This window comes from Panthera tigris, chromosome D1 (genome assembly GCF_018350195.1).
Source record: "Panthera tigris isolate Pti1 chromosome D1, P.tigris_Pti1_mat1.1, whole genome shotgun sequence".
Lineage (NCBI taxonomy): Eukaryota > Metazoa > Chordata > Mammalia > Carnivora > Felidae > Panthera > Panthera tigris.
This window is the reverse complement of record NC_056669.1, coordinates 56,219,310-56,247,119: the sequence shown is the minus strand read 5'-3', so window position 1 is coordinate 56,247,119 and position 27,810 is coordinate 56,219,310. Positions and strand designations below refer to the sequence as shown.

General features: G+C 48.0%; 2 protein-coding genes and 2 non-coding genes across 4 annotated transcripts; 3 read left to right on the top strand and 1 right to left on the bottom strand.

Annotated features, from left to right (window-relative positions):
- The first annotated feature begins 2,678 nt into the window (after positions 1-2,678).
- Positions 2,679-7,977, top strand: RPS3 (ribosomal protein S3). The gene is made up of 7 exons (XM_007080824.2): positions 2,679-2,752; positions 3,962-4,092; positions 4,363-4,456; positions 4,918-5,012; positions 6,421-6,608; positions 7,067-7,263; positions 7,905-7,977. Exons 1-6 carry the CDS (start codon positions 2,723-2,725, stop codon positions 7,258-7,260), a joined length of 732 nt encoding a protein of 243 aa, XP_007080886.1. The 5' UTR covers positions 2,679-2,722; the 3' UTR covers positions 7,261-7,263; positions 7,905-7,977.
- LOC122231588 lies at positions 3,657-3,805 on the top strand. The gene has a single exon (XR_006208847.1). It is a non-coding gene; the product is annotated as a small nucleolar RNA SNORD15 (small nucleolar RNA).
- Positions 6,818-6,962, top strand: LOC122231587. The gene has a single exon (XR_006208846.1). It is a non-coding gene; the product is annotated as a small nucleolar RNA SNORD15 (small nucleolar RNA).
- Positions 7,978-16,353: 8,376 nt separating the features above from the next.
- Positions 16,354-24,325, bottom strand: KLHL35 (kelch like family member 35). Its single transcript, XM_042959426.1, has 6 exons — positions 23,444-24,325; positions 22,106-22,290; positions 20,316-20,434; positions 19,480-19,668; positions 17,945-18,133; positions 16,354-17,066 (listed from the first exon to the last, which is right to left on the bottom strand). The coding sequence occupies exons 1-6, from the start codon at positions 24,322-24,324 to the stop codon at positions 16,878-16,880; spliced, it is 1,752 nt and encodes a 583-aa protein (XP_042815360.1). The 5' UTR covers position 24,325; the 3' UTR covers positions 16,354-16,877.
- Positions 24,326-27,810: the final 3,485 nt, after the last annotated feature.

Below are 27,810 nucleotides of genomic sequence, written 5' to 3'. Positions count from 1 at the left end.
ATACCCAGGCAGGCAGCCTCTCCTAGTGTCGCTGAGGAGCTACCGTGGAGCCTTGGGGTGGATTTACCTCCAAGAACTTGCCATGGTCTGATGCTCAGTTTTGAGTCTCCAGAGCCTGGTTTAGAAATGGCACTTGCAAACAAATTCGTATGAACCATGCTACTAGGAAAGGATCTAAAACCAGAATTCATGCATTGATTTGATTGCTCGTCAAAGCTTACTGACACTGGGCTCGAGCCAGGCCATATCCCAAGCTCTGGTTATAACGAACAAAACAGGCTTGGTCCTGACGGTCTAGTGGGACATAAGCAGGCCATTCCAACCCAGTGAAATGAGGTGTGGTGGTTATGGGATCGACGAGGAAGAAGTGACATATTTAGCACGGGGAAGAAAGAGCCAGTAAAAGAACAGTATCACAGGAAAGAGAAGGCATGACTGCTAGAGCAAGGTCTCAAAGGAACAGAACTAAACTTGAACCAGAACACAGAGGGGTGGTCGACCTTGGGCAAGAAGAGGGTCTCTTTCCTGAGCAGGGAGGAGGGCACACACAATCACAGGATGGGTGAGGGGCAGTTCTTGCCTGTACAATCTACCCAGGGGCAGGGGTTAGGAGGGAAGCTGATCACTGAGAGTGAGGGGAGGCTCTGGTCTGGCAACGCTTACAACAGGCACCGTGGGAGCATGAGGGGCATATCTGGACGAGAAAATATTCTGACCCCAGCATGCAAGGCTGCTGCTGTCCCACAGCACCCAGGTCCTGTGTGAGGGCACAGAAAAGTCAGGTAGGCAGACTCATCAGGGCGGACGCTTTATCAGCCTGGCACCACCGAATCAACAAACCGTGGAGCTGGATGAGGAAGGGAGTGAGGAGCAGAGGGAGATGACCCAGGGAGAAAAAAGCCTGATCCTGGGTGCCTCATCTCAGTGAGGGTTGTCACCAAGCGCCCACTGCTGGCATCAGAAATTGGGGTATCATTCTCAACTCCCCCTCAACCGCAATCCATCACCAAGATACATGGGTTCACAGCCTAACTATCTCTTTGGCTCATTTACTTCTTTTCATTTTCCCTGGTCTCTCTGCTCCACTCCCCCCCCAGAACTCTGGTAATTCTGTGATTATAGGACAGATCTTTGCATCGGAGTTGTTTTAGTGCTGGGGAAAATCTCAGATGGCTTCTAGGGCCAGACAATAAATGAGCGAAGCTGCCAGGGGCTGTGGCACATTGGAAAGCCCTTCACCATCTAACAGGGAAGGAGAGTGCTGCATGAGGAAATGTGGGCCTAGTATTCTGCTAGATCTATTTTTAAGAGAAGCCTAAAATAGCTTTACAGAGAAATGTCCTGATTTTAAGTGTAGGCAAACTATTCAAATTTAAAATAAAACTGCTCCTCCTGAAACCGATATTGCAGTGTATGTTAACTAACTAAAATTCAAATTAAAAAAACACAATTAAATAAAATGCAATGCATCTGCAAAAAAAAAAAAAAACCCACCTTCATCACAGAGAAACTTTTTCTTCTTCTTCCTTTTCTTTTTATTGTATCTATATGACATGATAGGTGTTAGCTGAACTACAATGGCAATCATTCCACAATATTTGTAAATAAAACTGTATGCCTTAAACTTATACAGTGATGTATATCAATTATTTCTCAATAAAACTGTTGTTGAGGTGTTTCGGAGTGAAGTGTGCTGATGTCTGCAATTTACTTTGAATTTTTTTTAATGTTTATTTTTTGAGAGAGAGAGAGAGAGAGAGAGAGAGAGAGAGAGAGAGACAGGGTGTGAACAGGGGAGGGGCAGAGAGAGAGGGAGACACAGAATCCAGAGTAGGCTCCAGTCTCTGAGCTGTCAACGCAGAGCCCGATGCGGGACTCAAACTCACGAGCTGTGAGATTATGACCTGAGCCGCAGTCAGACGCTTAACTGACTGAGCCACCCAGGTGCCCCTACTTTGAAATGCATCAAATGATGCACTGTTGGGTGGATAGAGGGATGGATAGATGCTTGATAAAGCAAATACGCAAAGGTCAATTGGAGCGCCTTGGTGATGCACATATGCACAATCCTTTCCACTTTTCTGTACATTTGAAAATTTCAAAATGTAAGGGGAAAATTTTTTAGTTGAAGAATAATTGTGAGTCCACGAACTATTATTTTTGCGACTTCCATTACAAGTTTTAACGGACTTTATGAAAGCAAGGTACAGGTAAATGAGTTCATAACATAAAGGGCATAGAACGGTCCCTAGAATATTTAATAAATATTAGATATTATTAGTGTCATCATTTGGAACAGGAAATGGTCACAAATTGGAAGAGCTGGGCACCTAAACGGATTTCATGGAGGGCTTTCAGCTGACTTTTTATTACAGTGTATAGTGTAGGGACCAGGATTCCATGCTGTTGCCGTATGACCTTGTAACTGTAATTTCCATCTCTGTGTCTCACGTTGCTCACTTTTAAGCTAATGAGAGTTGGACTGTAAGCTCCCCTGCAGTTCCAAAGTTCTGATTGATCTGCTACTCTTCCTGTTTCTGCCTATAGGGGTCTCCATTACCCTTCTTCCCCGCCTCCCCTTTAACGCTTTCCTAAAAACTACATTTCCCAGGAGGGCCCACAGGCGTTGACGTCGCGCAGTTCTTTGTCGTCGCCCGCGCCCTTTATACGTACTTCCGCCGGCGAGCCACTTCCTTTCCTTTCGGCGGTGCGCGGCAGCAAGATGGCGGTGCAAATTTCCAAGAAGAGGAAGGTGAGACCCTGAGGGCCGGTCCGGGGAACCGTGGCGCCGCGCGGGTCGGGGCTTGTGGCGATGCCTTCGCAAGACTTGCGGCTTTGGGTCCTGCGTCGGGAAGCGGCCGTGGCCGCTTGGCGTTCCCGCGGGCTGCGGATGGCGGCGGATGGAACGCGGGGCCCGAGCCGGGCGAGCGCAGTTCGGCGGCGGAAGTCAGGCAGCGAGACATCTCTGCCGCTTCTGGGCGGAGAGCAGAGATGAGCGCCGGGCGCCCCTCCTGCGCCGGAGAAAGCGCTTGTGAGCATTTTTTGGTCGACAGATAGCTTTACTAAACGAATGCTATGTGGGGAGCGTGAGCTATTTCCCACCACGGCTCACACTGTGGCTTTGGGTAGGAGAGGGAGCAGCGTATTCGTGCTTTATTCGTGGCAGGATGCCGCCTTCTGACCGACCCCAAAGACCTCAATTGGAAAAGCTACTGTCAGTTTCTTGCTACGTCTGGGGCCCAAAGGAAACTCCTGGAGGAAGAGAGGAAGGAGACCCGGGGAGAACTTGAACTTTTCGAGCTTTAACTTTCGTTTTTCCGTGGGCGAGAACTGTGTAAAGACCCAGTTGCTTTAGAAAGAGGCAGCTTGTCGTTTTTGTGTGTGCATAACATCTCGTAGATCCACACTCTTTTCGAGTTAGGACTTGCCAGTTTTGTAAGACCACAGGTACTTGACCGCAAGATAACGTGGCTGGGGTTCTTCTGATGGTCCAAGTTGTGTCTATGTGGGACTGCTTAAGTCACTGTATTTTCACCAGTTCCGAGGGTAGTTAGTATCTCTGCTGTTCTGAGTGAGTGAGTGGTAAATGTGCCCTTTCGGGGCAGCTTTCCGTTCAGTATGTATACGTACATCCACATAAACACGTCTTAAAAACCCTTCAATGAAGAGAAGATGACGAGTCTGACTGGAGGTTTTCTCTTTGTCCGGGGGGCCCCTACTTCGTGCCGCGTTCTGTGGCAGTTTTAAGGGCCCTCGGGTTAAAGTAACTTCCAAAGGACGACCTAGAGGCATTTGTCTGAGAAGGGTTGCCCCGTTCCAGATGGAACAAGGGTAATAGAGAGGTGATGGGCTGGTTGTTAGAGGTGTGGAATTTTGATGAGAGGGGCCCTGGCAGAAGGACTAGGCAGGAAAAAGTGACCCTGCATCCATGTTCTAATTGCAAGTTTTATCTTTTGGTTAGTTTGTCGCTGATGGCATCTTCAAAGCCGAACTGAACGAGTTTCTCACGCGGGAGCTGGCTGAAGATGGCTACTCCGGGGTTGAGGTCCGAGTTACACCAACCAGGACAGAAATCATCATCTTGGCCACCAGGTGAAGACTCAGTTTTCCTGGTTATCACCTGTAGTTGTATATGCTAGGACGGCGTATTCTATAAATTTAAGGGGACAACCAGTGAGCTGGCCTTAGTAAACGTACGGTTTTTATTAACGGCATTTTAAATCTAATTCTAGTTCTTGTTATCTAGAATTTATATATCCTTGTGTCAGATGAATGAGACTTTACTACCACATGCATATAAGATTTAAAGTCCTGTCCGGAATTTTGTGAGAGTTATAAATTCTCCCTCTTTATTTTCCCAAGGACGCAGAATGTTCTGGGTGAGAAGGGCCGGCGGATCCGAGAATTGACCGCTGTGGTTCAGAAGAGATTTGGTTTTCCTGAGGGCAGTGTAGAGGTGAGTGATCTTGGCTTACGCCAGAGATAACTGTGGTCCTGGAAATGGTTATTTAGGGTGGTACTTCTATAAACTCTTAACGTCATGTAGATCTTAGTTATGATCACTAAATTTTATAAATGGAGTGGTATTTTGTTGAAGGTCTCTTAATATCCAGTGGGCTTCAGTTTATAGGCCTGTTCTGCTCGTTTCTGGTGGTTAAGGGATTTTTACATTCAGTTTGGGTATGATAATGGTATAATGGATTGGCTACCCCGTCAGTTGGTGTAGCCGTAGAAGGAGCTAGGGGTGGGAGGGCAATAAGGAAAGGTTCGAACTATATCACAGTGCATGTTACTCGTGGGTAGCAGAAGTGTTTAGTACTTGAGGGATGCCAACAGTGATACATGCTGGCATGATGAATGAACTCGTTTTTTGTAGAAAACACTGGTTTAAGGCTGTGACTTGTTTCCTTCTTAAAGCTTTATGCTGAAAAAGTGGCCACAAGAGGTCTGTGTGCTATTGCCCAGGCAGAGTCTCTGCGTTACAAACTCCTAGGAGGCCTCGCTGTGCGGAGGTAAGTGTCTTGAACCTTTTAATGATTAGGGAACTCCAGGGAGAGTAAGTTAAGATTCTTGGTGAAGTTACTCAGATCCATTAAGTGCAGGGATTATAAAGAGGTGAGACATAGTCCTGATGGGAGAGCTTATCTGTATGTATGTATGTAGATAGTGCTGTGAGGAGGGATGGACTGTAAAGCCATGAGGTGGCTAGATGGCTCTGGAGCTGGGCCTACTGGTAAGATTTCAGTAGGAGTTCTTTGTGTAGTTTCACTATTTGTGAAGTTGTCGGAATGCCTTGCTTGGGTGTTTAAAATTCAGTCAGTACGTCATGCAGAGCCCTGGCAGGTTTTTCAGCAGGGGAAGGACATGAGAGCTGAGCTTTAGGAACGTTGACCTGATGGGGAAATAGGTAGCAGGAACGGCTGTAGGCAGGGCTTCTAAAAAAGGCTGCCTGCCTGGTTTGAGTACCAGCCACTCCACTTAGAACCGTGGTCCTCAAAAGCTTGGTCCCTGGGCCAGCGTCACTGTCATCATCAGAGGACCTGTTAGAAATAAAACTTGTCAGTCTCCACCCACTGAAGTGGAAAGTGGGGGTGTGGCCCAGCAACCTGGTCCAGGTAATTTTTCGTACACAGAGAAGTTTGACTTGGAAGTTCTGAGACCTGAGCCTCTTACTGAGTTTCTGACCCTCGGATCTCCTATTTGTAAATGGAGGTCATTACATCCACCTCTCCTTTTTGTGGTGATTACATGAGATGATGCAAAGGGGCCTAGATCCTAGAGTGCCGGGTCCTACCTTCCCTGTCTAAAGTGGCATCTAGCTCTCCCAATTAGTATTTCCCAGGGTATGCGGTGATAAACGAGTTGGGCATGATATTTTAAGGCTTACTGTCAATGTATAGGCCTAGAAACCTCTTTTTCCAGCACTCTAGTCAAGGTGGCTAGGAACCCACATTAGTAGTTAGGGTTCCTAATGAATGTGAATTCTGGAGATAAGGGGCCACTCAATGACTGGGGTACTTCTGGGTTCTTAAACTGAGTGCTTACCCGATTGTGAAATGCTGAGTTTTACCACCCTCACCATTTAATTGGCCTGGAGTGAGGTCTAGACTTCACAGGTTTTTTTGTTCTATTTTAATCTTGTTGAGATGATCCTAATGTGCAACCAAGGCTGGGAAGCATGTGGTTAGAAGGATTTGGTAAATATTCCCTAAGGAATTAGCCTAAGATGAGGTGTGATGGGAATGAAGGAGAATTGCCAGGCTCTGGTCAAATTTATTCTCCATTAAAGTTGAAGATAGTGCAGACTAATAAGTCTTGTGCTTTTTGTATCTGTTTTTTAACATGGTGGGGTGTGGTGGGCTTGAACAATCCCTATCTTTGGTGATGATAGGTGGGTATCTGTCTCTTGTTCTCCCAAAGGGCCTGCTATGGTGTGCTGCGGTTCATCATGGAGAGTGGGGCCAAAGGCTGTGAGGTCGTGGTGTCTGGGAAACTCCGAGGACAGAGGGCTAAATCCATGAAGTTTGTGGATGGCCTGATGATTCACAGCGGGGACCCTGTTAACTACTATGTTGATACTGCTGTGCGCCATGTGCTGCTCAGACAGGGTAAGCAGCTGGGAGTGCTTGGGGCAAAGGGCTTTTAGCAGATAGATGTGCTTTCCACGCACACTGCAGTGTTTGGGGAGTTCATTTTGGGAGTAGTGGAGCATGTTGATACTCCTTGGGTTTACTGATTAATGTGCTGTATTGAACTGTGAGAATTACTGAGATCAGTCAGATCCGAGAGTTGGTTTGCTCTTAGCCACCTGTGTACCCTTCGGTGATGATACGATGACGAGTCAGAAAGGTCACATCCTGCTCTTGGTCCTTGTCAGTGCCACGTTCTGTGGTGCTGCGCATGGGTTCCTTTTGCAAAAGTGTCCTGTTCATTGATTGATTAGAGGCATTTGTCTGAGAAGGGACCAGACCCAGGGGTGCTTGAGTAACCTACTGTCCTCTTCTTTCTGTCCTGTCTTATGGGATCGGTGCAGCCCCAGCTAGATTCTAACTATGGCATCTTCTAGGTGTGCTGGGCATCAAAGTGAAGATCATGCTTCCCTGGGACCCAAGTGGTAAGATTGGCCCTAAGAAGCCCCTGCCAGATCATGTGAGCATTGTGGAACCCAAAGATGAGATCCTTCCCACCACCCCCATCTCAGAACAGAAAGGTGGGAAACCCGAGCCGCCTGCCATGCCTCAACCAGTACCCACAGCATAATAGGTATGTCTCCAGGGACCTCTTGGGGTAGAGTAAGACCCTATTCCCTGTCTTCCTATTAATAATTCTATATCCCACACTGTGGTAAGCACTTGATACATAAAAATTAGATTGTACTTGCTTTACGACACAGGTTGGATCCAGAGGCCTGTTTACCCAGGGATTCTGTTAGGAGTATTTGCCTTTCATCTCTTAACGAAGTTCCTCTGTTGGGGTGCCTGGGAGCCTCAGTCATTTGAGTGTCTGACTCTTGGTTTTAGCTCAGGTCATGATCCCAGGGTTGTGGGATCGAGCCCCGTGTTGGGCTCCATGCTGAGCATGGAGCCTGCTTAAGATTCTCTTTCTCCCTCTGCCCCTCTCCCCTGCTCATGGTCTCTCAAAAAATTCCTATGTTTACTGCGTTTGAAATAAGTTTTCCTTTATTTGCTTAAAATCATCAAGGCTCTCTTGTTAGTTATTAGTTGCCTGTTCTTCAGCAGCCTCTTCAGTTAAAATAGTAACATCAAGCCTCTTCTATGCCCAGCACCTCTTGTGTGTTCTAGGTGTTCTCTGTATATATTCACACAAACCCTAAATGGGAAATGAAAGAACCCAATATTCAGGTGAAGATTCTGTTCTTATTGTTGTGCTTTATTCTGTTTCAGGGTCTTCTTGGCAGCTGGATCTGGAGTTTGGATTTTGCTCTCTAAAGACCTCTAATAAAATCTTTGAAAAAGACGCATGGCCTGAATGGACTGTAGGTCCACTATTTGGACTGATAATTCTGTTGCCCCAAGGGAATACTCCTTGATTGATTCTTTCGGCTGCCAGGAAATCCTTGGTTTCAGCTGTGCTTATGAGGCAGGAGCCAGAACAGGAGGAGCCAAGCAGAGTTAACCAGACCCAATATCCCATAAATCTGGTGAAAGCTGAAGGCTGATGGTTAATAGGACAGCACTTTGATTCATTCACCTGCAGTTTGGTGTTACAGGTTTAGAAGAGGGATATGTTTAAGATGGCTTTTTTTCCTCTGATGTATAAGGGAATCTGTATTGCACATAGAAAATGAGTGTGTTTTATTTTGCCCATTCCATTATATTTTGGGTCATTATACACTATAGGTAGTGTTCTGCATTATTCTCATTTAATCCTGAGTCTCTCTAAAGTGTAAAGGGAATTTGCTTGTGCTACTGAAGAGCCTAAAATGCTGAAATACATTTTCCTAAGCAGCATAGAGCTGTGATTAGAATCCACATTTCTATGCTCAGTCCTCTGAGCTGTTACACTCTAGAAGAACATTTACATGTCTACAGTTTGTCATATTTGAAGCATTTTCTGTTGATGGGCTTTAACAAATTGAGTTATCCTAGTTTCTTCAGGTGAAACTAGTGCAGGACAGGCTGGCAGGAAAATCCTACGTGACTAGTGCATGAGTTACATTGGGAACGCAGTGACAAATGTGTCTCTGCCCTCCCCCTTTCAGGGGCCTTTGATGTTGATCCTTACTTTATCTAGAAGTAACCTCTCATTGTTTTTTCAGTTTTTAGTAGAGACACTCCCCTTTGGAAGTCTCTAACCTCTAGGGTAGCTAATGTGCTAATGACTGCTTACTGTGTTCTAGGGAGTGGAATGTATTGTATCATTAGGAAGCAGAGCCTAAATACAAAAATGAATGTTTATTTCCCCATGCTTCTCAACTTGAGGTGACAGTTTCTCAAGCTGATGAAAGTTTTCTGGGAAGGGCTGAGGGTGAGGTGGTTATGAGCAGGCAAGCCTGGTATTGGGCCTCCTCAGTAACTATATACAAGTAAAGTGAGATTTGAGTGCCTTGATTAAGTGAGTCTGTGCCCACCCCCAAATCTAATGCAGTATAGGCAGCTATCATAAAGTCTTATTTATCCTTTATGCGTAAAACTAATGGCATTTTGCAATTTTACTGAAAATGTTGAGCCAGGCTATTTAATTCTTGTATTTTTGGACTTCTGTAATTTGGTTGTGAGGGGATTTTTGTTGTGAAACTAGTTCAGCTAATATAAGCATCCAGAATATTTGGTGCTAGAAACAGATTAAGGCAGTCCTGGTCATCTAAGACCTCAGTATCTAGTACTGGCACAGCCAGTCACAGGTCTTTGTATATAGATGGGGTGATTAAATTCCTTAACTTCCAATCCACTTAAAACTGAAAGTTGGTGTGTGGGGTTCAGTCATGCTGTTATGTAACCCCACCAGGGGGTGCTGTAGCAGGAAATAAGTACCAAAGTAGATGCTTGGGGAAGAATAAAATGCGTTGAATAAAGTAGCAGGTTATTAGTGTGCATGTGTAAAGCTTGAGTTACTCAGGTGAAGAAAAGGAGGCTGAAAGCTGGAATGTGAGAATTTGAGAATAGGCCCAGGGGCCAAGCAAGGGTCCCAGATCAATGGACAACACTCAATATGGAGAACCAGGGAAAGTACAAAAACTGTTGGCACCAGAGGACAATGGGTAAGGGGGTTTCTTGGGGGGAGGGGGGGGTCAGCATCCAGACAGAAAGGTCACTGTTGTCACAGGCTGCTCTATCCCACAGCAGAGTGATAATGTGTGGAGTCGGTTACCTTCAGCCCCTACGTCCAGTCAGCCAGTCTCATCTAATTGGGAAATTAGACAAAGGCTTACAGGAATGTACAAGCCTGGTGGGGATGGGGATAACCTTTTTCTGCAGAGTGCTTTAAAAAGGAGACGTGGGAAGATGCTGGGCTTTGCAGTCAGACTTGGATTCAAATTTGACACAGGCACTGGTGAATCTTTTCCATCAGTATCTCTCCAGTCTGTTGGAGTTGAAGATCTAACAATACCTGTCTGTAGCATATCATCTAGTGTACTATCTCTAGAGACAACAGCTGAGAGCCCAGGCCGTCCAGCCAGAGTCATTCAAAACCAGGTTAACTTCTTAGTATGAGCATGGGCACATCAATGTCATCTCAGCCTTGAGCATGTGATTTCATAGCACAGTGCCTGACCCATAGGAAGTCCTCTGAGTGTACTGGATGTTGTTACTATTAGTATTTAAGCAAATCCTCTTAGAAATGATTAGTAGCTTAACTTCATGGTATTGGATCCTCCCCATCCTAAGGGCCTTGACCATAGAGACGGCTTTCTGCTTCTGCTGGGAAGTGGGCATAGCTGATCAGGTGTTACCACATTCTGCAGGTGCTGAAATTGGCCTTTTACCATGCCACATCCCACCTAGTGGTGGTTTCTGAGCCCTGAGTTTGCTGTGTATAAATGTAGCTGTTCTGTGTTAGGGCCTGCCAACACCAGAGCAGTAAGTCATTTAAGTATCATTTAGAGTCAACATTTTCAACCTAAAAAAATAGTTTTTCTTAACTATTTTTTTCCTCCTCAGGGACATGAGATTTTGATGTTATTTTATCCAGGAAATAAACCATTTCCCTATTTGTTATTGATCAAAAACTACATGTATAACTTGTTAAGCAGCATGACTGGTGAGAAAATTGTTATATTCCCTGAGCTTGCTGTAAACATTCCATTAATCTGAACATCCCTACAATGGGCTAGTTCTGTCACTAATTTCATTTTATAGCAACTTTAGCCCACATGATACATATTAGAGGAAGGAATGTATGATTTCTCTTAGGCTTTGGAAAATTCTTAGGCTATCTCAAGATCCTACTTAGGGTTTGACAAGTGACATGAAGCCCTAGATTGGGAACAACTTATTCTAAACTCAAGTTTTTACAAGTAAGAGGCTCCAGTGGCTCTGAAATTGAAATGAGACCACACCTTTGCTGCTCAGTCCTGTATTGTACTAGCAGCTCAGCTGGCCAGGTGCAGCTGGGCCTTTGTCCACTGTTGGAGGAGTGCTGCTGTGATGGGTTCATCTCACCCTCCACCCTCACTGGCTGGCCATGGACTGCCCCTATGACCAGCCTGTACCTGCCAGTCTTGTGTGGTGAATCAGAGGAGCTGGAGGGTTGAATTGTAAGTTGTTGACAGTGTAGAGGGCTTCCCTTGTCTTTGAGAATATTTTTGCTCTTTAGAGGGAGAGCATAGACCCAGCAATGGGACCGCTTTCCCATCAGGGACAGAGGAACAGAGGTGATGGAGCTTTCCTCACTGGTTTTCCTTCAATATGACAGGAAGACTAGCCATCGCTATTTACCATCTAGGTCCAATAGACACCGTATCTTTTAAATTTTAAGTCACTTTACAAGTAATTTACGGAAGAATAAAGGGAAAGTGGGAAACAGTTACATATTTTACAAGTATTGAAGTGTTTACTAAAATTTTAAAGTTTATTTTTGAGAGGAGAGAATCCCAAGCAGGCTCTGCACTGTCAGCAAGGAGCCTGGTGTAGGGCTTGAACCCAAGAATAGTGATATAGACCTGAGCTGAAATCAAGAATCAGACACTTAATCAACTGAGGCACCCAGGTGGCTCTAAAAATACTAAAATTTTAGCAAGTATTAGCACAATTCTGAATATACTGAAAACCATTGAGTTCTACCCTTCAAATGGGTGGAATTTATGGGATGTGAATTACATGTCAATAAAACTCATTCATATATTCATGAAAATAGGTATTTATGTATATGTATGTATATACATAAATGAATTAAACAATTTTTTATTTTCCTTGCCTGGGAGACAACATACCCCAAATGAGCACCATCTCTTAAACGTGGTTAAATGCTCGTCAACCACCCTGTGTGAAGCTGAAATGTATTCATCTTGTAACTACTGATCCCAGATTTCACATATATCTCTAGTAGGCTCTAGCTTCTTGCTTCTGGGTTTTTGGTTTACGTTTTGTTCAGTTTTGCACTTGCATTGTCTACATGGAATACTTTACAATTTTTTGATGGCTCATAATGTTGAAAAGACATTTTCTTTGCTCCATAGTTTTAAAACATTTTTGATTTTAGGTTTATAAAGATCAATTTGAAGGACCAATCTAATGAATTTTTAAAACATCTACAGCATCTGTTTCCCTATAGTCACCTTAGTACACAACTGCCTCAGCATGTCTCCACTTAACGAACTGTAACAAACTATATCAAGTAAATGTTGGGGCACAGGCATCATAAAAGATGAGTATTGTACAAAATAGGATGGTACAGGTCTTTGTCAAATACTGTGTGATGAAATCCTTGTTGATTGACTTAAAATGCCATATGTCTTTTCTGTTTTTAGAAATAGGTTGTTCACTCACTAATTCTTGGGTTTGAGAAAATTCATCTATGCGGGGTTTTGCTTATGTGACTGACCAGTTTGCATCCCCAGAAATGAGAGTGCTGCCGTGTCCCTGCATTTACTTTCTGGTTTGTCTGTATTAAGTGTGAAATGTCCTCTTGTCAGTTTCCTTCTCTTGGGCATTCTGTCATTATGGGCAGAGAATGAAAGATCCTGAGTTCTCAGCTGACGTCTCGACTTCTTTTATACCTTCTTGAAAGATGATATGCACTATAGGAAATTTAGTATGGAAACTGAAAGATGATGTAATAGTAATGATTTATTCACTACTGTGTCTTCCTTCTAGGCAATACCATCATTCTTCCATTTGATCATTGTAGTCTTGTTTGGGAATAACTGATGAGTAATGTGAAATAATTTTTAGGATGATTAAACAGCAAAATTTTTCAAGATACAGGAAAAATAAATTCATCATGATCTCAATGTATTTTAGATTTATAGATGAATCTAATGAATCTGTATGGTCAGTGCAAGATAGAATGAGTTTTATTATTTTTAAAAAGTAAGTAAATTTCTCATTGTTCTTTGGAAGCCCACTAAGAAAGAATAACAGTCATAAAATACTAAGTCTTACAAATAGTTAGAACTTTTAAAAAACGAAACTCAAAAACTAAATCTGGGTCCAGTGGCTTCTGATGGTATACAGAAAGTTAAGTCTGTTCTCAGCTGGGGAGAGGATGGCAAACCCATTTACCTAAGGAGTCATACTCAGGACTCCTGGTCTGGCTTCCTCCTGGGCAGTAACAGTCCCATTCAGCAGGCAGCCTGGGGTGGGGGGCGGGGCACAAAAAGCAGTGGGCTAGGAGCCAGGGAGGCCCTCTGTATATGGTCTTGGTCTAACCTGCAGTCCTAGAAAATTAGGACACTAGTGTAAAATCTTTTGCTTGTATTCTGGTGAGCCTGACTCATGAGGGAGATGAACCACGTCTCCCCTCATCCAACTGGGAGCCCCTAAGGGCAGGGACAGTATGGCATCAGGCTGGCGTTTCCCATGGTGGAAATGATGCACAATAGTCCCACCCCCACCCCCACCCCCACCCCCACCCCTGCTTTATCCATGGTTTCACTTTCTGCGATTTCAGTTACCAAGACCAGCTGTATTCTGGAAGCAGATTCTCCTTCTGATTTAGGTCGATAGTAGCCTAATGCTGCATCACAATGTCTGTGTCATTCACTTCACTTCATCTCATCCTGTAGGCATTTTATCATCACACATCATCACAAGACAGGTAAGTTAGTACAAAAAGAGCCTACATTCACACAACTTTTGTTATAGTGTATTATAATCTTTATTAGTTAATTTTAAATCTATTACTTGTGCCTAATTTGTAAATTAAACTTTATCATAGGTATGTATGTATAGGAAAAACAGCATACCTAGAGTTTGGTACCAACTGTGGTTTTAGGCATCTGCTGGGGAACTTGGGATGTATCCCCCCACAGATAAGGGGGGACTATTCTATCTTCCACTTCTAAACAACTCCTGTGCTACGCTCAACACTTTTAGCAGAGCCTGGGCAAGGCTGCATGGAGAGAGCACACTTTATAGATGGCTGGACCCAGGGTGGAATCCTGCCTCTGTCACCACTCACCAGACCAGTGACCTTAGTAGATAAATCACTTCATAACTCTGAGTCTCTCTTTCCTGATTGGTAAGGGAGGAAATAGTACTACCTCACAGGTGTTATGATACAGAAATCCAGGAAACTTTGTATAGGGTACTGAGTGGGAGGTCTTGTTCCAAGCATTGGGGGATACAGAGGTAAAGCTGACACTTTTCCTGCCTCAAGAAGCATTCTGTGGGTATGTCAAGGGAGACTAGAGATATCACATATATAGGCCTGGCTATATGCCTGGTGGTGATAAAGAGGGGCCGATAAGGAAGGGGCATAAGGAGAGTGATCAGCTCTGGAATGGAGGGTATCAGATCTGCCCAGGCAGAGAGGGCAGGAAAGGGCATTGCGCTTGCACAGGAGAGCACTGGGGGCATGAAGGGTCATTGTTGGGGAAATGGGGCAGTCTGCTTGGGACAGGAACTGCCCAGCCCAGGTGAGGTGCCCATGTCAAGATCTTACCTTTTCCACTCAGACTTTTGCCTGGGTGGGCAAGCAGTACAGCACCTTTTTTGCTTTGTTCTGGGTATTATCTGTGGGGTAGGGACCAGCAGGCTCTGAGAGGCTGGGTCTCCACTCTCCTCCCCTCCCCTCTGCCATTATCAGCTGGGTCCAGATGGTCACAGGCTTCCTAATCTGGGATAATCAGAGGGTAGCAGCTTAGTTGGAACCCAGGGCTTTGTGATGGGCCAGTCCCAGCTGGAGAGACCCCACAGATAGGGCCCTGGGGCTTTGGAAGATGGGGAGGGGAATGGGGCTGGCCCTGTGCCGGAAGGGATGCAAAGAGCAGATGATAGCTCTTCAAAAGGCAATCTAAGTGCACGAGAGAGGGAGCCCCAGATGGGGCCTGGCCAGCTCCTCTGGGCCTCAGAAACACAGGCATAGGACCAGAACCACTGGGTCTCTGCCTCACAGAATATGTGACATCTTTTGTCCCCTGTCTGTGCTCTGAGCTCATCCTTCCCCCTCCAGCAGTTTTATTTTGCTGCCCATAGAGCCCCAGGCCACCCAGGTGCTTATGATGGTACGAGGAGCTTGTGCCCTCTGTTGACATTGGAGAACTCGGAAGTCCAGGTGTGGAGCTGGGCTGGCTGGGTTCTCAGGCTGGGGCCCTGGTGCCTGCCACCCTGAGCCTGCGGTTTGCTGTGAGCTTGGCCTCAGAGCTGCTGAGGGTACCATGATGGTTTTTGTTCTGTTTCTGCTGCGTTTGTGAGTTGGGGCACCCCACCTTGGCCCTAGCATCTAACAGTGAGCCTTATTTGTTATCCTTTTTAGAGCTTTATCCCAGAGTCTGAACCCTAAAGCTGAAGCTTCTCCCTTACTCATGGTTTTATAATTCTGTTTCTGATCCTCAGACATGTTTACTTACTTATAAGCCTAAGCCTCTGTCTTTATTTTATTTTACATTTATTTGTTTACTTGTTTATTTATTGTCAAGTTAGCTAACATACAGTGTAATCTTGGCTTCAGGAGTAGATTCCCATGATTCATCACTTACATACAACACCCAGTACTCATCCCAACAAGTACCCTCCTCAGTGCCCATCACCCATTTTCCCAACCCCCCACCCCCATCAACCCTGTTTGTTCTCTGTATTTAAGAGTCTCTTATGGTTTGCCTCCCTCTCTTTTTTATCTTATTTTTCCTTCCCTTCCCCAATAATCATCTGTTAAGTTTCTCAAATTCCACATGTGAGTGAAATCATGGTGTCTGTCTTTCTCTGACTGATTTCACTTAGCATAATACCGTCCAGTTCCATCCACATTGTTGCAAATGGTAGTATTCCACTGTATATATATACATCTTCTTTATCCATTCATCAGTTGGTGGACATTTGGGCTTTTTCTGTAATTTGGCTATTGTTGATAGCGCTATTAAACATTGGGGTACATGTGCCCCTATGAATCAGCATTCCTGTATCCTTTGGATAAATTCCTAGCAGTGCTACTGCTGGGTCTTAGGGTAATTCTATTTTTAATTTTTTGAAGACCTTCCACAATGTTTTCCAGAATAGCTGCACCAGTTTGCATTCCCACCAACAATTAAGCCTCTGTCTTTTTAGTTGTCTGGCATTTATCTGTCATTGCTAAGTGTTTGAATTGGAGAAGGTAGTTTAGAAAGAGAGAACCATCCTGACCAGAACTGCTTCATGGATTCCTGAAGCTTCACGAAATCTTGAGTCATGGACTCTGCCACTTACTAAGTATATGATCTTGGGTGATTCTCATCTTTTAAGGCAGTTCCTTCTCTGTAAAATACAAATATTAATAACTAGCTTATTAAAAGTTTCAAAAATGCCAGTAATCTCAAATGTAAAGACAGTGATTACCTTTGGGATAGATGTGGGAAGGAATGGGTTTAGGAATGGAGGTGTCTACAAAGGCATTTGTAAAGATCTGTTTCTTAAGCTAGATGGTGGAAACACAGATATTTACTTTATTATAATTCTTAAACTGTATAAAAATATATTCTTTTTATGCATGAAATGTTTCATAATTTTTTTAATATGTCCATACTGCCATCATGAAGGTGGATATATGAAGGTGCTTTGTAAAGAGTCAAATCAGGGAGTAGATGTTGGGCATTACTTCTCCAGGCAAAGCAGGCTTGAGCTGGAACACAGACCCAACCTTTGAAGGTTTTATTTCTATGAGAAGGGAGGGTGGCAATAAGTTAAGGGGCTATTTACATGGAGGAGCCATGAGGGGAGCAGTGGTGAACCCAAGTTCTCCTTCCTTTCTCTGTTTCCTGGCTCAGGCTGTTCAAGTCTGTGTCACCTGCTCAGGCTCTGAATGATGGTGATGCAACCATGGGAGCTGGTACAGCGCTGTAGGGATGGCTGGGCCTCCACCTGCCCACTGCTGGGATCAAAGGTGAAGACCTTGTCGGTGCTCTCCCCAAGATCATCCCGCCCACCAAGGATGTGGACCTTCCCATCACACGCAGTCACGCCACAGCTCTCCTGGGTGGACAAACAGAAAGATAATCAGCTATGGGGTCCAGCCTGGAGCTCCCTCTGTCCCTAGCTGGCCAGGCCAGACAGTAAAACCCCGATCCACAGAATATGAGCAGGCAGTCTAGATGGCAGGAAGGCAGGGACTGGATGAATCGGAGTTCAAGCTCTGGCTTGACCCTTACTAAGGGTTGCCTTAACAGTTAATGGGGTTAAGCAATTAAAACATTTTACATAGTTCCAGGAAGATAGTAAGAACTTCAGTAACAGTGATAACAATCACAACCACCACGACCGCTCTAGGATCTCAGACTCAGGCCAGAAATCTCAGGCTTTTAGAAGCACTGAAGGTCAGAACTGGCAGGGACCAGCAATCCAACCACACCGCTATGTAGTATCTTTGGAGTTTCAGGGAAGGGGACAGGAGATGGGGGAGACAAGGAATGCAGGGGCCAGAACATCTAGGGCCTGGACCTCCCTCCTCTAATATTACTAGGGCAGGGGAACTTACCAAGTCCCTTCACCCTGATCTCCCCACAATAGGCTACCAGCTGGTGGCCTTCAGAACAGAAGAGACTGCAGAGTCATTTAGACCAAGACCCCCATTCAAGGCTAAAGCACTTGGGACTAAGATTCCATGCTCTGCCTTCATATGGCCTAACTGGTGGCCTTGGATGAGGCCTCAACCTCTCTAAGGCTGGTCTCCTCATCTGTGGAACATGTGGCTGATTATCATAACGAGGACAAAGCTAAGGAATTATATATAACTGCCTAGCATGAAGTCAGAGATAAGACTCCCAAACTCTGAGATTCACATCCTTAGACATGGCACCTTGTTCTCCTGATTGCCACCAGTACCAAGGCTGTGCCCAGGAGCATCTACTTACCACAGGGCTGGGGAGGACAGCTGCCTCCCCCCAGACATCTGTGCCAGGGTCATAAGTGAAGATTTTGCTCATGAGGCCTCCAACCACATAGATGGTGCCCTCAAGGGAGACAGCCTCGAGACAACACTGTGAGAAGGGCGCCGGTGATCGCAGGCTCCACCGGTCCTCCTCAGGGTCAAAGCACTGCACCTGAGGGGCAGGAGGAAGGGCTGTGGTGAAGCTTCACCCCCCAACTGCCCTCCTACCCACATCCTCCCATCTCTCTGGCTGGGGGGACTCATTCGACACATTTACCTGTGTCCACCACGCCTGAGCTAGCATCTGCAAGAATAGAGGAGACCCCCTGTCCCTGCCCTCAAGTGTGCTGAGTCTGGTTCCACATTCTAGCCCCAGCTCTGGACTCCTCCCTTTGTCCAAAGCCTCCTCATCTTTCAAGGTCTGGGAAAGGTCTGTGTCCCAGAAGATGGAAGTACCATCTTCATTAGTGCTAGAGAAGGTCTCAGAGAGCAGGCCCCCAAATAGAGATGCATTTCTTGTTGCATACGTTGTCAACCCTCTTCCCTGCTCTTGGTGCTCTGAGCTCATGACAAGATTCCAGCTGGGCTGTCTTGTAGTCCCCATTCCTACAGCTACCCACAGGCTTCCCAGCCCCACCAGTGTTGACAACACCTTCCACAATTTCTGAGGGCTTATCCCACCTCTGTGTTCACCCTTACTCCGTTTCCTCAATTGTTTCCTTGGAGACCCCTGGAATGGCCTATAATACATCAGTGCTGCACAAAAGGGTATTAAAGGGCAGTTCCCCAAGCCAGCCCCAGGAAGGTGTGTGTGTGTGGGGGGGGGGGGGAATGGGGTCAGAATAAGGAGGGGTGAGGGATCCTAGTTTTTGAAAGATTCAGGTCCCAGGACCACAGACTTGTGAGGCCATCAGGAGAGGAGGAATAATTTTTATTCACAGCTTAAATGTTCAACAACTGAAAATTTGGTTGATAGACTATGGTTCACCCACCCAGAGAACTATTGAAATGATGGCTGTGAAGAGTTTGTAAGCATGTGGAAAGTTGCTTACATTTAGATGAGAATAAAAAGAATGCAAAATTTTACTAAGGGTAAACACAAAACTAAAACACAAAAGATTCAGAAGAAGCTTGGAAGGCAATGTACCAAAATATTAATAGTAGTTATCCTTCGGTGGTGGGGTCATGGGTGATATTTTTCTGTTTCTCTGTTTTCTAAATTTTCAGTACTGCGTGGTGGTGGTTGTTTAAATGGAGGAAAAACATTTTAAGTAATCCCATCCTTGCCCTCACTTAATTTTTAAAATGTATTTGAAACCCCTATGGCACCAGGTAAAATATTCACGTCAGACCCACCGTGTGACCTTGGGGTCATCTATCTCTCTGAACTCACTTCCTTGCCTGCAACCAGCAGGTCACTCCTCAGGGTTGTTGAGAGTGAGAAAATGGACGAGGACATGAAGGTGCCAGTTCTGCGCCTGGCACACAGCAGACCTCTAATGCCCTGTCTGTGCCCACCTTGTTGGTGCTGACACCGTCCTGCCCAGCTCCCCCGATCACGTAGATCCTGCCGGCGCAGGCCACCACTGCAGCTGAGCTCACAGCCTCTGGGAGAGGTGTTGCCGCCGCCCAGGTGTTGGAGAAGGGGTCATAGCGTTCTACGCTGCGCAGGCGCCGAAGGCCATCAAAGCCGCCCACCGCGAACAGCTGCGGGTGAGGACAGGCAAGGATGAGGTGTGGCGGCAACTTCCAGCGGGAGTCAGAGCCATGTGTGTGCCAGCCCCACGGGCTCCACTCTGTGCAGAGAAACTTTCTCCAGACCTAGATCATGTGCATCTCGGCACTGCCAGTGCCTGGGTGGCCTCCATCCACTTACCAAACCTCCCTGAACATGTTTCCTCTGTTAACTGGGAATAATGATATCGGTCTCTGGGGTGGGTATTAAATCTGTCTGTAAAATATCTGGCACCAGGCTGATGCTTAATAATAATAGCTAGTAATTTTTTGAGAGTTTATCAGGTCACTTCAGTGGTCCTAAGAAGCACTTCTATTTTCTGAGTTTGGGATGTAGCTTATAGAGATAATGAGCAATTTTTTTTTTTTTAAGTGGCAGAGTCAAAATTCAAACTAGTCTGTTTGGCCCAGAGCCCACACCTTTGACCCCTGACCGCTAGACTGTACTATTATGGTGATTGGTATTAGCACTAGCATTATTTTTAACTTCAGGCAAGTAGCTTTGCTTTTTGGTGCCTAAGATCCCTTCTTTCAAAGACAGTGTCTTAGAGGGCCTTCCCCCAGTAAGTCCATTGATCTGTACCTTGGTTCACAGGGCAGCAGCTGCTGGGTGTGCCTACCTGCCCCTGCATGACTGCCATCTTATGCCTCCACCTGCCCTTGAGCAGCGAGGCCACCTTGATCCAAGTGTGCAGAGGGGAGCTAAACATCCACACGTCATGGCTGTTGATGTGGCCTCCTAGGGAAAGAGAAGCAGCTGTTGACCCCAGGCCCTCTTGCTAACCCCAGCACCCCTCAAGACCCAGAAATAAGGGCCCCCAGATGCAAAGGAAGTGTTAAGCAGGAAAGACTCCCCCCACTGTGCTGGTGTGAGGCTCTAGGCCTGTCACCTGGACAGTGTGCTTTGATTGAATGGTGGGAAGGTGTGAGTTAGGACAAGGGGCAGGAGTTTTGAGGAGAGAGGCCTGAAAGACTCAGGGAGAAGAAGCTGATCTTCACTGGGTGCTTTATGGTGGTATGCCAGGCTCTGTGCTCAGGGAAGCAAAGTGGGGGGCACTTAGAACTCAACTAGATATGAGTGCAAAGCGTGCCCAAGACAAGCATCAGGAAGGTGACGGGGGCAAAGGGAAAACAGAGCCACCTGCTCTGGAATGGGTAAAGGTAGAGAGTGACCTAGGAACCCTGCCTCATTTCTGCCTTTACCTTCACAATTTCATGTCTGTTATCCCTCCATGAGGTGTTAGGGTTACTGTACCCAGTTTACAGATAGGAAACCCAAATGCGGCTTAGAAACCAAGAATGCACCGCTGAAGACCACATATGGCCTTTCACTCCAGATCAGTGACCAGATCCAGAACTTCTAGTCCCTGAAGCTGGGCACTGGTATGGCCTATGAGGCCAGGCCCTGGAATGCAGGCCGTGGACTCTCCTTCCCCATTCCTCCTGGGGTTACTGACCAGGGACTCACCTGTCAGGAGCACCCTTCCCAGGGACAACCCTGACTGCATCCCTTAGCCTGAGCCCATGACTCAAGCCCCAACTCTGTTTTATAGCTCTTACTTCTGTGTATTCCCAGCAGAGGCCCAGCAACATGTGGTTGCTCACAGGCCATCAGGAGCCTTAGAGAAGTTATCCACTAATAAAATGTGGCCTGGATTGTCCCTGAGGCCTTTCTGGTTCATTCTTCTCCTTATCCTTCCTAGACACCCATAGCTCCCTACCACAGTGCTGTCTGCCTAGACCTGGAATCAAAGCTTCCTTGACCTGACTCGACTCCCTTTCCTGCCTCATCCACAATACCTCCCTTCTTCTCCCAGATGCACTCAATCTGCACTTTGGAGACCGGAGTACCTGGGGTTCCTTTCTGCACATTCCTGTCCTATGCTGTTCCCTCCAGATTTTCAAGATCCAGCTGAAAAGTCTGGTGGTAAAGTGAAGTGTCTCTGCCTTCAGTGCCTCTCCAGGGCACCCCTGGGGAGGCAGGGACTATTTTATTTAAGTCTCTGGGGCCTGAATCTCAGGGAGGGCACAATCCATTGGTATCAAAACAATCTGTGTTCTTCCTAGCTTTGCCATTTTTGAGATAATGGGAAAATTCTTAACCTCCCTGTGAAATGGGGCTGGAGGGGAAATTGAGTGAGTAATGTAAGCTGCCCAGCATAATATCCTGCATGTGGTCTGCTAAATAGAAGTGATTAATAGTACTACAAACTGAAGTGGACTATAGTGAATAAAGGTCGGAATCACACTAGTGATGGGCTCTGCAGGACTACATGCCACTTCAGCCAATAACCACAGGTCATCAAGAATATCCCACCCCCATTTCACAACTGAAGATTAAAACAAGGGACCTGCACAAGAGAGGCAAAGAGCCAATCCTGTGGGGCTCCCGCTGCGGACCTGCCCTCACCGGAAACATAGATGTCATTACGCAGAGCACAGGCGGCGAACTCTGAGCGCATGTATCCTGGGAGGCTGGGCAGTGGGGTCCAGCGCCGGCTCTCTGGATGGTAGGCATCAGTGAAGGGCAGCTTCAGGAGCCCCTTGCGGTCGCAACCGCCGATGACCACGATCACTTCAGCTAGGTCCATGAATCTGGCATGGTGATAAGCCCAATGCCTGTTAACCCGCACACAACTTTTGGCCCTCCTCACCCTCCCGATGACCAGACTGTACTGACTTGCTGCCCTTCTATGCCTTTTTGTCCTCCAGTCCCGTGCTGGACTCTGACACCTCCAACCTCCTTTCCAGCTCTTGATGGGAAGAGTGTCACACTAATCCTTAACCCCAATCTACTGACCTCTGAATTACAGAGAAAGAATCTTTACAGAGCCCTTGCCTAGAAAAGTCACCTTGTTTAATCCTTATGATAGTTTATTAGGCAGGGATTACTACTCCTTTGGCAGAGGAGGAAACTGAGGCTCACAGACTTTGGCTTGCCAGAAGTCATGGAGCCAGTAAGTGAGAGAGCTGGAATGCAAGCCCAGGTTGGGTGCCACTAACTCATTCTCTTCACCCTTTTCTGCCCTTCATCCCTAATGAAGACTGCCTAATTCTGCTGCCTCCCTCCTACTGTAATCATCTCCAAAACCCATTCCCTAATTACTAATTCCATCACCCTTTCAGCAAAGCATTCTCCCCTTCCACTAACCAACCCCTCAGGCTTTTGACCATACCAGAATTCCGAAGCCAAGCCACCAGCTTCATACCTAATTCCTTTGACAAATATTGAGCATCTTCTTTGTACCAGGCCCTGAGCTTAGTGTTGGGAGACACAGTGTGGGAAGACAGAGGCGTCCTGTCTTCTATCCTTGGGAGGGTGACAGACAATCTTGGACTACTCCATGCAAAATCTCCTGGTTTGGCCCTAAGCCTCTCATTTTTTTCCAGGACCTGCCTATTTATAGCCTTTACTAAACTGAGCTCTCCGAGGTAAATGCTATTTCCAATTATTCCCAAGTCCCAGGCACCCAGTACAAGACCTGCACGCAGGGAAGCACTCAGAATTATGGATGGATGGATGGGCAAGGCAAAGGATATGTGTAGGGTGTGGATCCCCACCCCTCCCTCACTGGATCCTGAACTCAAGGGCAGCATTCCCAGTACCAAGTCCATGAAATGTGTGCCGAATGCATGACCGCATCTCATTCCGGAGGCACGATTAAGTGATTGGATTAAAGGATGCCACAGGGATGAGTGAAGAACCGGGGATGCGGAAGGGTGGAAGGCAAGGGAATGGGGGCCGTACCTCCGCGGCCGGGCCCGCAGCGCACCAGCTTCGGGGCCGAGGATGAAGCAGGCGCGGGCCTCGAGCAGCAGCGGGCGGCACTCGCGGTTGGCCTGCAGCAGCTCGTCGGCCTCCACCTTCTCCAGGAAGTAGGCGGGCGCCAGCAGGGGCAGCCGCACGTGCTCCAGCAGGCGCCTCAGCTGCCCGCGGCGGGCCGGCGCGTCGTGGCGCACCCAGCGCATGGCCGCCTCGAACACGGCCTCCTCGCGTGCCACGCCCAGCGCCGGGTCGGCCAGCAGGGCCGCCACCTCGTCGGGCGCCAGTTCCAGGAAGTCGGCGTGGCGCGCCACCTCGACGAAGGCCTGGCGCAGCACGCGGCCGCAGCGCTCGGCCAGCGAGGCGAGCGAGAAGGCGGCGGCCACGCGACGCAGCGCCAGGCTGTTGGCGGCGCGCAGGCGACCCTCGAGGAAGCTGGCGCAGGCCTCGCGCAGGCCCGCCACGCCCAGCCGCTCGGCGAGCGCCAGCACGGCGGCCGCCTCGTCCTCAGCGCGCAGCCGCACGCCCGCCCCGTAGACGTAGTCAAGCACCACGGCCAGAGCCGCCGCCGCCACGCCCGGCCCCGCGCCCGGCGCTTCCGAGGCCACGGGCGCCACAGGCACTACAGCCAGGGCGCGCTCCGGCTGCCCCGCGGCGAACAGGCTGCGGAAGTAGGCACTGCCCGCGCTGAGTGCCGCGCGGTGGCACGGGAAGTCTCGGCCACCGGCGCGCAGCACCACGTCGGTGAAGGTGCCGCTCAGTCGGTACGCATTGAGGGTCTGCAGAAGGCGCTGCGCGTGGCAAGACCCAGCGCACGGCCCTTGGGACCTGTGCTCCGACTCCTCCGGCACCGGGCCCTCCAGCATCCTGCCAGGTAAAGAGCACAAACGGCGTCAGAAATCCACCGGGTTGGGCCTGGCGAGAGGGCCGGAGGCCCCTCGTCCGTTCATCCTTGGTTCCTTGTCTGGTTTGCTCGCACAGGTGTGCATGAATGTAACGCGTGTGCTTTCATTTATCCAGCTGCTCGTCATTCCATTCCTCCACCCAGAGCCCTAATGGCTATAGTGATCTAGTCCTTGCCTACCTGAAGGGCTAGGCCCTGCCTCGGCTGTATTACCTCTCCCTCGCTTACCCACTTAAGCCATTTTACTCTTTCTCTTCTTCAAACTCGTTAAGCTTTTTCTTTTTTTAATGTTTATTTTTGAGAGCGAGCGAGCAGGGGAGGAGCAGAGAGAGAGGGGAACAGAGGATCTAAAGCGGGCTCTGTGCTGACAGCGGTGAGCCCGATGTGGGGCTTGAACTCATAAACTGTGGGAGCATGACCTGGGCAGAAGTCAGACGCTCAACCGACTGAGCCACCCAGGCACCACTAAACTTTTTCTTAATAACAGCAGGAGACAGATGGTAAGCTCTCAAATGGGATAATTGGAGGAGAGTCTAATAAGGGAACGGTTTACAAACACATCGTGTTTAGGGCCTCTCACAAGGGGTGAAGCAGTGCCACGTGGCTGCCAACAGCAGGGAGTCTTTAACTCTCCAAGGTCTGGAACAGGACGGCTGGGAGGTTACTGGAACCTGCACAAAATATCTGTGTGTGTGTTGGAGGGGGCGGGGGTCCCCTGACAGGAGCTGTAGAAGGGATTCAGACTGCCCCACAGAGACCCAGTGTGGTGTAGGGAGGTATAACTCTGCTCCTACTTGTCACCCCATCCTGTCTCCTGATTTCCTGTGGGTGCTCCACACTGACTAAACCCTGATTTTTCTTTTTTTCTTTCTTTTAGAGAGAGAACACACATGAATGGGGCGGAGGGGGAGAGAGAGAGAGAGGGAGAGGGACAGAATCTTAGCAGGCTCCATGTTCAGCACAGAGCCTGACTTGGGGCTCCATCCCATGACCCTGGGACCATGACCTGAGCCGAAATCAAGAGTCAGATGCTCAACCAACTGAGCCACCCAAGTGTCCCCAAGCCTTGATTTTTCTATTTAATATCCATGTTTCCCCCATCAGTACAGGATCTGGCCCGTGGTAGGTGCTCAGTTAATACCTATTTAAGATTGAGTGAATATATTAAGCTAGCATGTATTTAGAGCCTTTTCTGTGACAGGCAGTGAGCAAGATAGTCATAGACCCTGCCCTCCTGGATCTCACAGCTTGGTGGGGGTCCCACGGGGGAGTGTGGGAGCCGATAGCCAACTAAACCCAGTTGGAGGGGAGTCAGGGAAGGTGTTCCTGAGGAGGGGTGTGCAGACTGAGAAGCATAGGTGGACTTAGCCAGGGGAAGGGAAGGCAATGCAGGGAGCTTGTCACCATTTAGAGAAGAACTTTTGCTAAGGCCCAGAGAGAAAGAGTGCAGGAGGCTAGAGCCCCGCTGAGAGGGTAGTTGGCCCTCTCTCTAGTGAGTTCTCGCTGCGTTTTCAAGAAGCACGGTGAGGAAATGGAGCTAGCTCTAAGGACTGATCTGGGTTCTAACCTTGCCTCTGTCACTGAGTCTCTGTGTGAGCTGCACAAGTCACTCCCCTTCAGTTTCTTCCTCTGAAGAAGGATTGTTGTGACTTTGGGACTATCAAGTGGAATTTGAAAAGTGCTAGGTACATAGTACAAACTCAGCTAACATTTCTTTACATGTTTTTACACGAGAGGAAGGAAGCGCACCAGGTGTGTTAGTTGCTTTTATGTACATAATTTCATTTGATCCTCACAGCCCTTAACATTTCTTTAGATGCCCCTGCCCTTCTTTGAGTCTGTCATAAGGAAGCAAAAGCACACAGGGAATCCGCCTTTCAGTGGTTGCTGTGAGGATGAAAAGAAAGGTGTTCGCAAAAGCACTCTGGAGACTGAAGGGCGGTACTGGGCTGGCTGCGATTTGGCCGTTATGAACATACAGTCTCCGCTTGCACACCTCCAGGGACTGGGAGCTCACTGCATGAGGTTGCATTGCCCTGGAGGTCAGATCTTGCCCAGTGTTAGTCTGGCTTTCATTGCTCATGCTCCGGTCATCCTTGGCGCTGGATCATCCTGTCTCAGGATGACAGAAATGTGCTCCCCAGTGGGCAGCGTCCCAGGAAGCTAACTATGCCCAAGTAGAGGGGCTGGGCCCCGAATCCACCTGGCTCCCGACTCTGCATGCCTAGCTGCTCAGCCACACTTGCCAGGGTTAGGGGATGTTCTGAGGAGCAGCCCAGGATCAGCAGAGGGAGGTGAGAGAGGTCAGCAGAGCACGCGGCCCCCATTCCATTCTCTGCAGGCTGTTTGCTAAGAAAGCAGCCACCTCCTGGGCTGAGATCCAAGAGGGCAGGCCTCCTCAGGGTAAAGAGGGGCTTATCCCTGCAGCACAGGGGCTGCTTGGCGGGGCAGAGAGGGAGTCTTCTCCTGGAAGTGCACAAATACTTTTTCACTTTTTCATTCGTTCTAACTGCTGTCTAGTGCACTGGGCACTGTGGTCATGGTGGGACATCAGACTCAGTTTCCACCCTGGAGATTCCCAGTCTGGGGGCCGGAGGACACCCGGTTGCAACATGGAAGGTAGGGATTCCCAGGGAGGATGCTGCTGGGCATTCTCCCATCCCAGCTAAGAATCTAGGCACCTCCAGCCGAGGGTCCTGATGCAAACTGGGGAATCCAGCCTCTAGAAGTTGACATGCTACCCTGTTTCTTGTTCACATCCACAGCCACTCACACAAATACACATTCAGACTTGTAGACACCACACAGCCTTGCCGTGTGAGGGTCTAAGTCCCGGATGTACCTGGAACTTACCTGGCCATGCCCTCACCCAGGTGCTCTGTCGCTGCTGCGCTGGCACTGACCACTCCTCTCTGTCCTGCTGCCGCACCCCTGGCAGTCCCGGCTCCAATGTCCTTGCGGCTCTGCCTGGACTCCCGCTCCGGCTCAGCTACAGGAGGACAAAGGGGCTGGACGCCAGGGGGGAGGGGAGAGGAGAGGGGGAGAAGGGGAGGAGGGGACGCTGGGCTTTTGTTCCATTCCTGGACCAGCACTGGGAGGGACGGGGGGAAGGAAGGAGGCGGGAGTAAGCGTGGCATTGACTGTGCATACATCTCAGGGAATGTTGTACCTGGATTGGGGGTGACCTGGCACTGGTTGTACCCCTGAATAAATGCATGGATGTGAAGGTGTAGGGGAGATTGCCCTAGGAAGTTGGGGTGTAATCGGGTGGTTGTGAGTGTACAGGTGTTCCAGGGTCCCTGTGAGTGTGGGAGTGCATGGGGACCTGGTGACTGTGTAGCACCGGGGTGGGTGTGATTGTATAGCTGTAGGTGTGACTAAGAATGTGATTGCATAGCTTAGAGGTCTCCCGTTTTCCTCCTGCTTCTGTGTGGCTCTGCTTTATCTG

Bases quoted from the DNA above. Each gene is read 5' to 3' on its own strand.
- KLHL35 (XM_042959426.1), bottom strand. From the start codon at position 24,324: ATGCTGGAGGGCCCGGTGCCGGAGGAGTCGGAGCACAGGTCCCAAGGG. The intron at 18,134-19,479 runs GTGGGCACAGAC...CCTGCCCCTCAG, and splicing joins ACGGTGTCAGCACCAACAAG to GTGCAGTGCTTTGACCCTGA. The intron at 17,067-17,944 runs GTAAGTAGATGC...TTGTCCACCCAG, and splicing joins CTGTCCTCCCCAGCCCTGTG to GAGAGCTGTGGCGTGACTGC.
- RPS3 (XM_007080824.2), top strand. From the start codon at position 2,723: ATGGCGGTGCAAATTTCCAAGAAGAGGAAG. The intron at 4,093-4,362 runs GTGAAGACTCAG...TATTTTCCCAAG, and splicing joins ATCATCATCTTGGCCACCAG to GACGCAGAATGTTCTGGGTG. The intron at 4,457-4,917 runs GTGAGTGATCTT...TCCTTCTTAAAG, and splicing joins TTCCTGAGGGCAGTGTAGAG to CTTTATGCTGAAAAAGTGGC.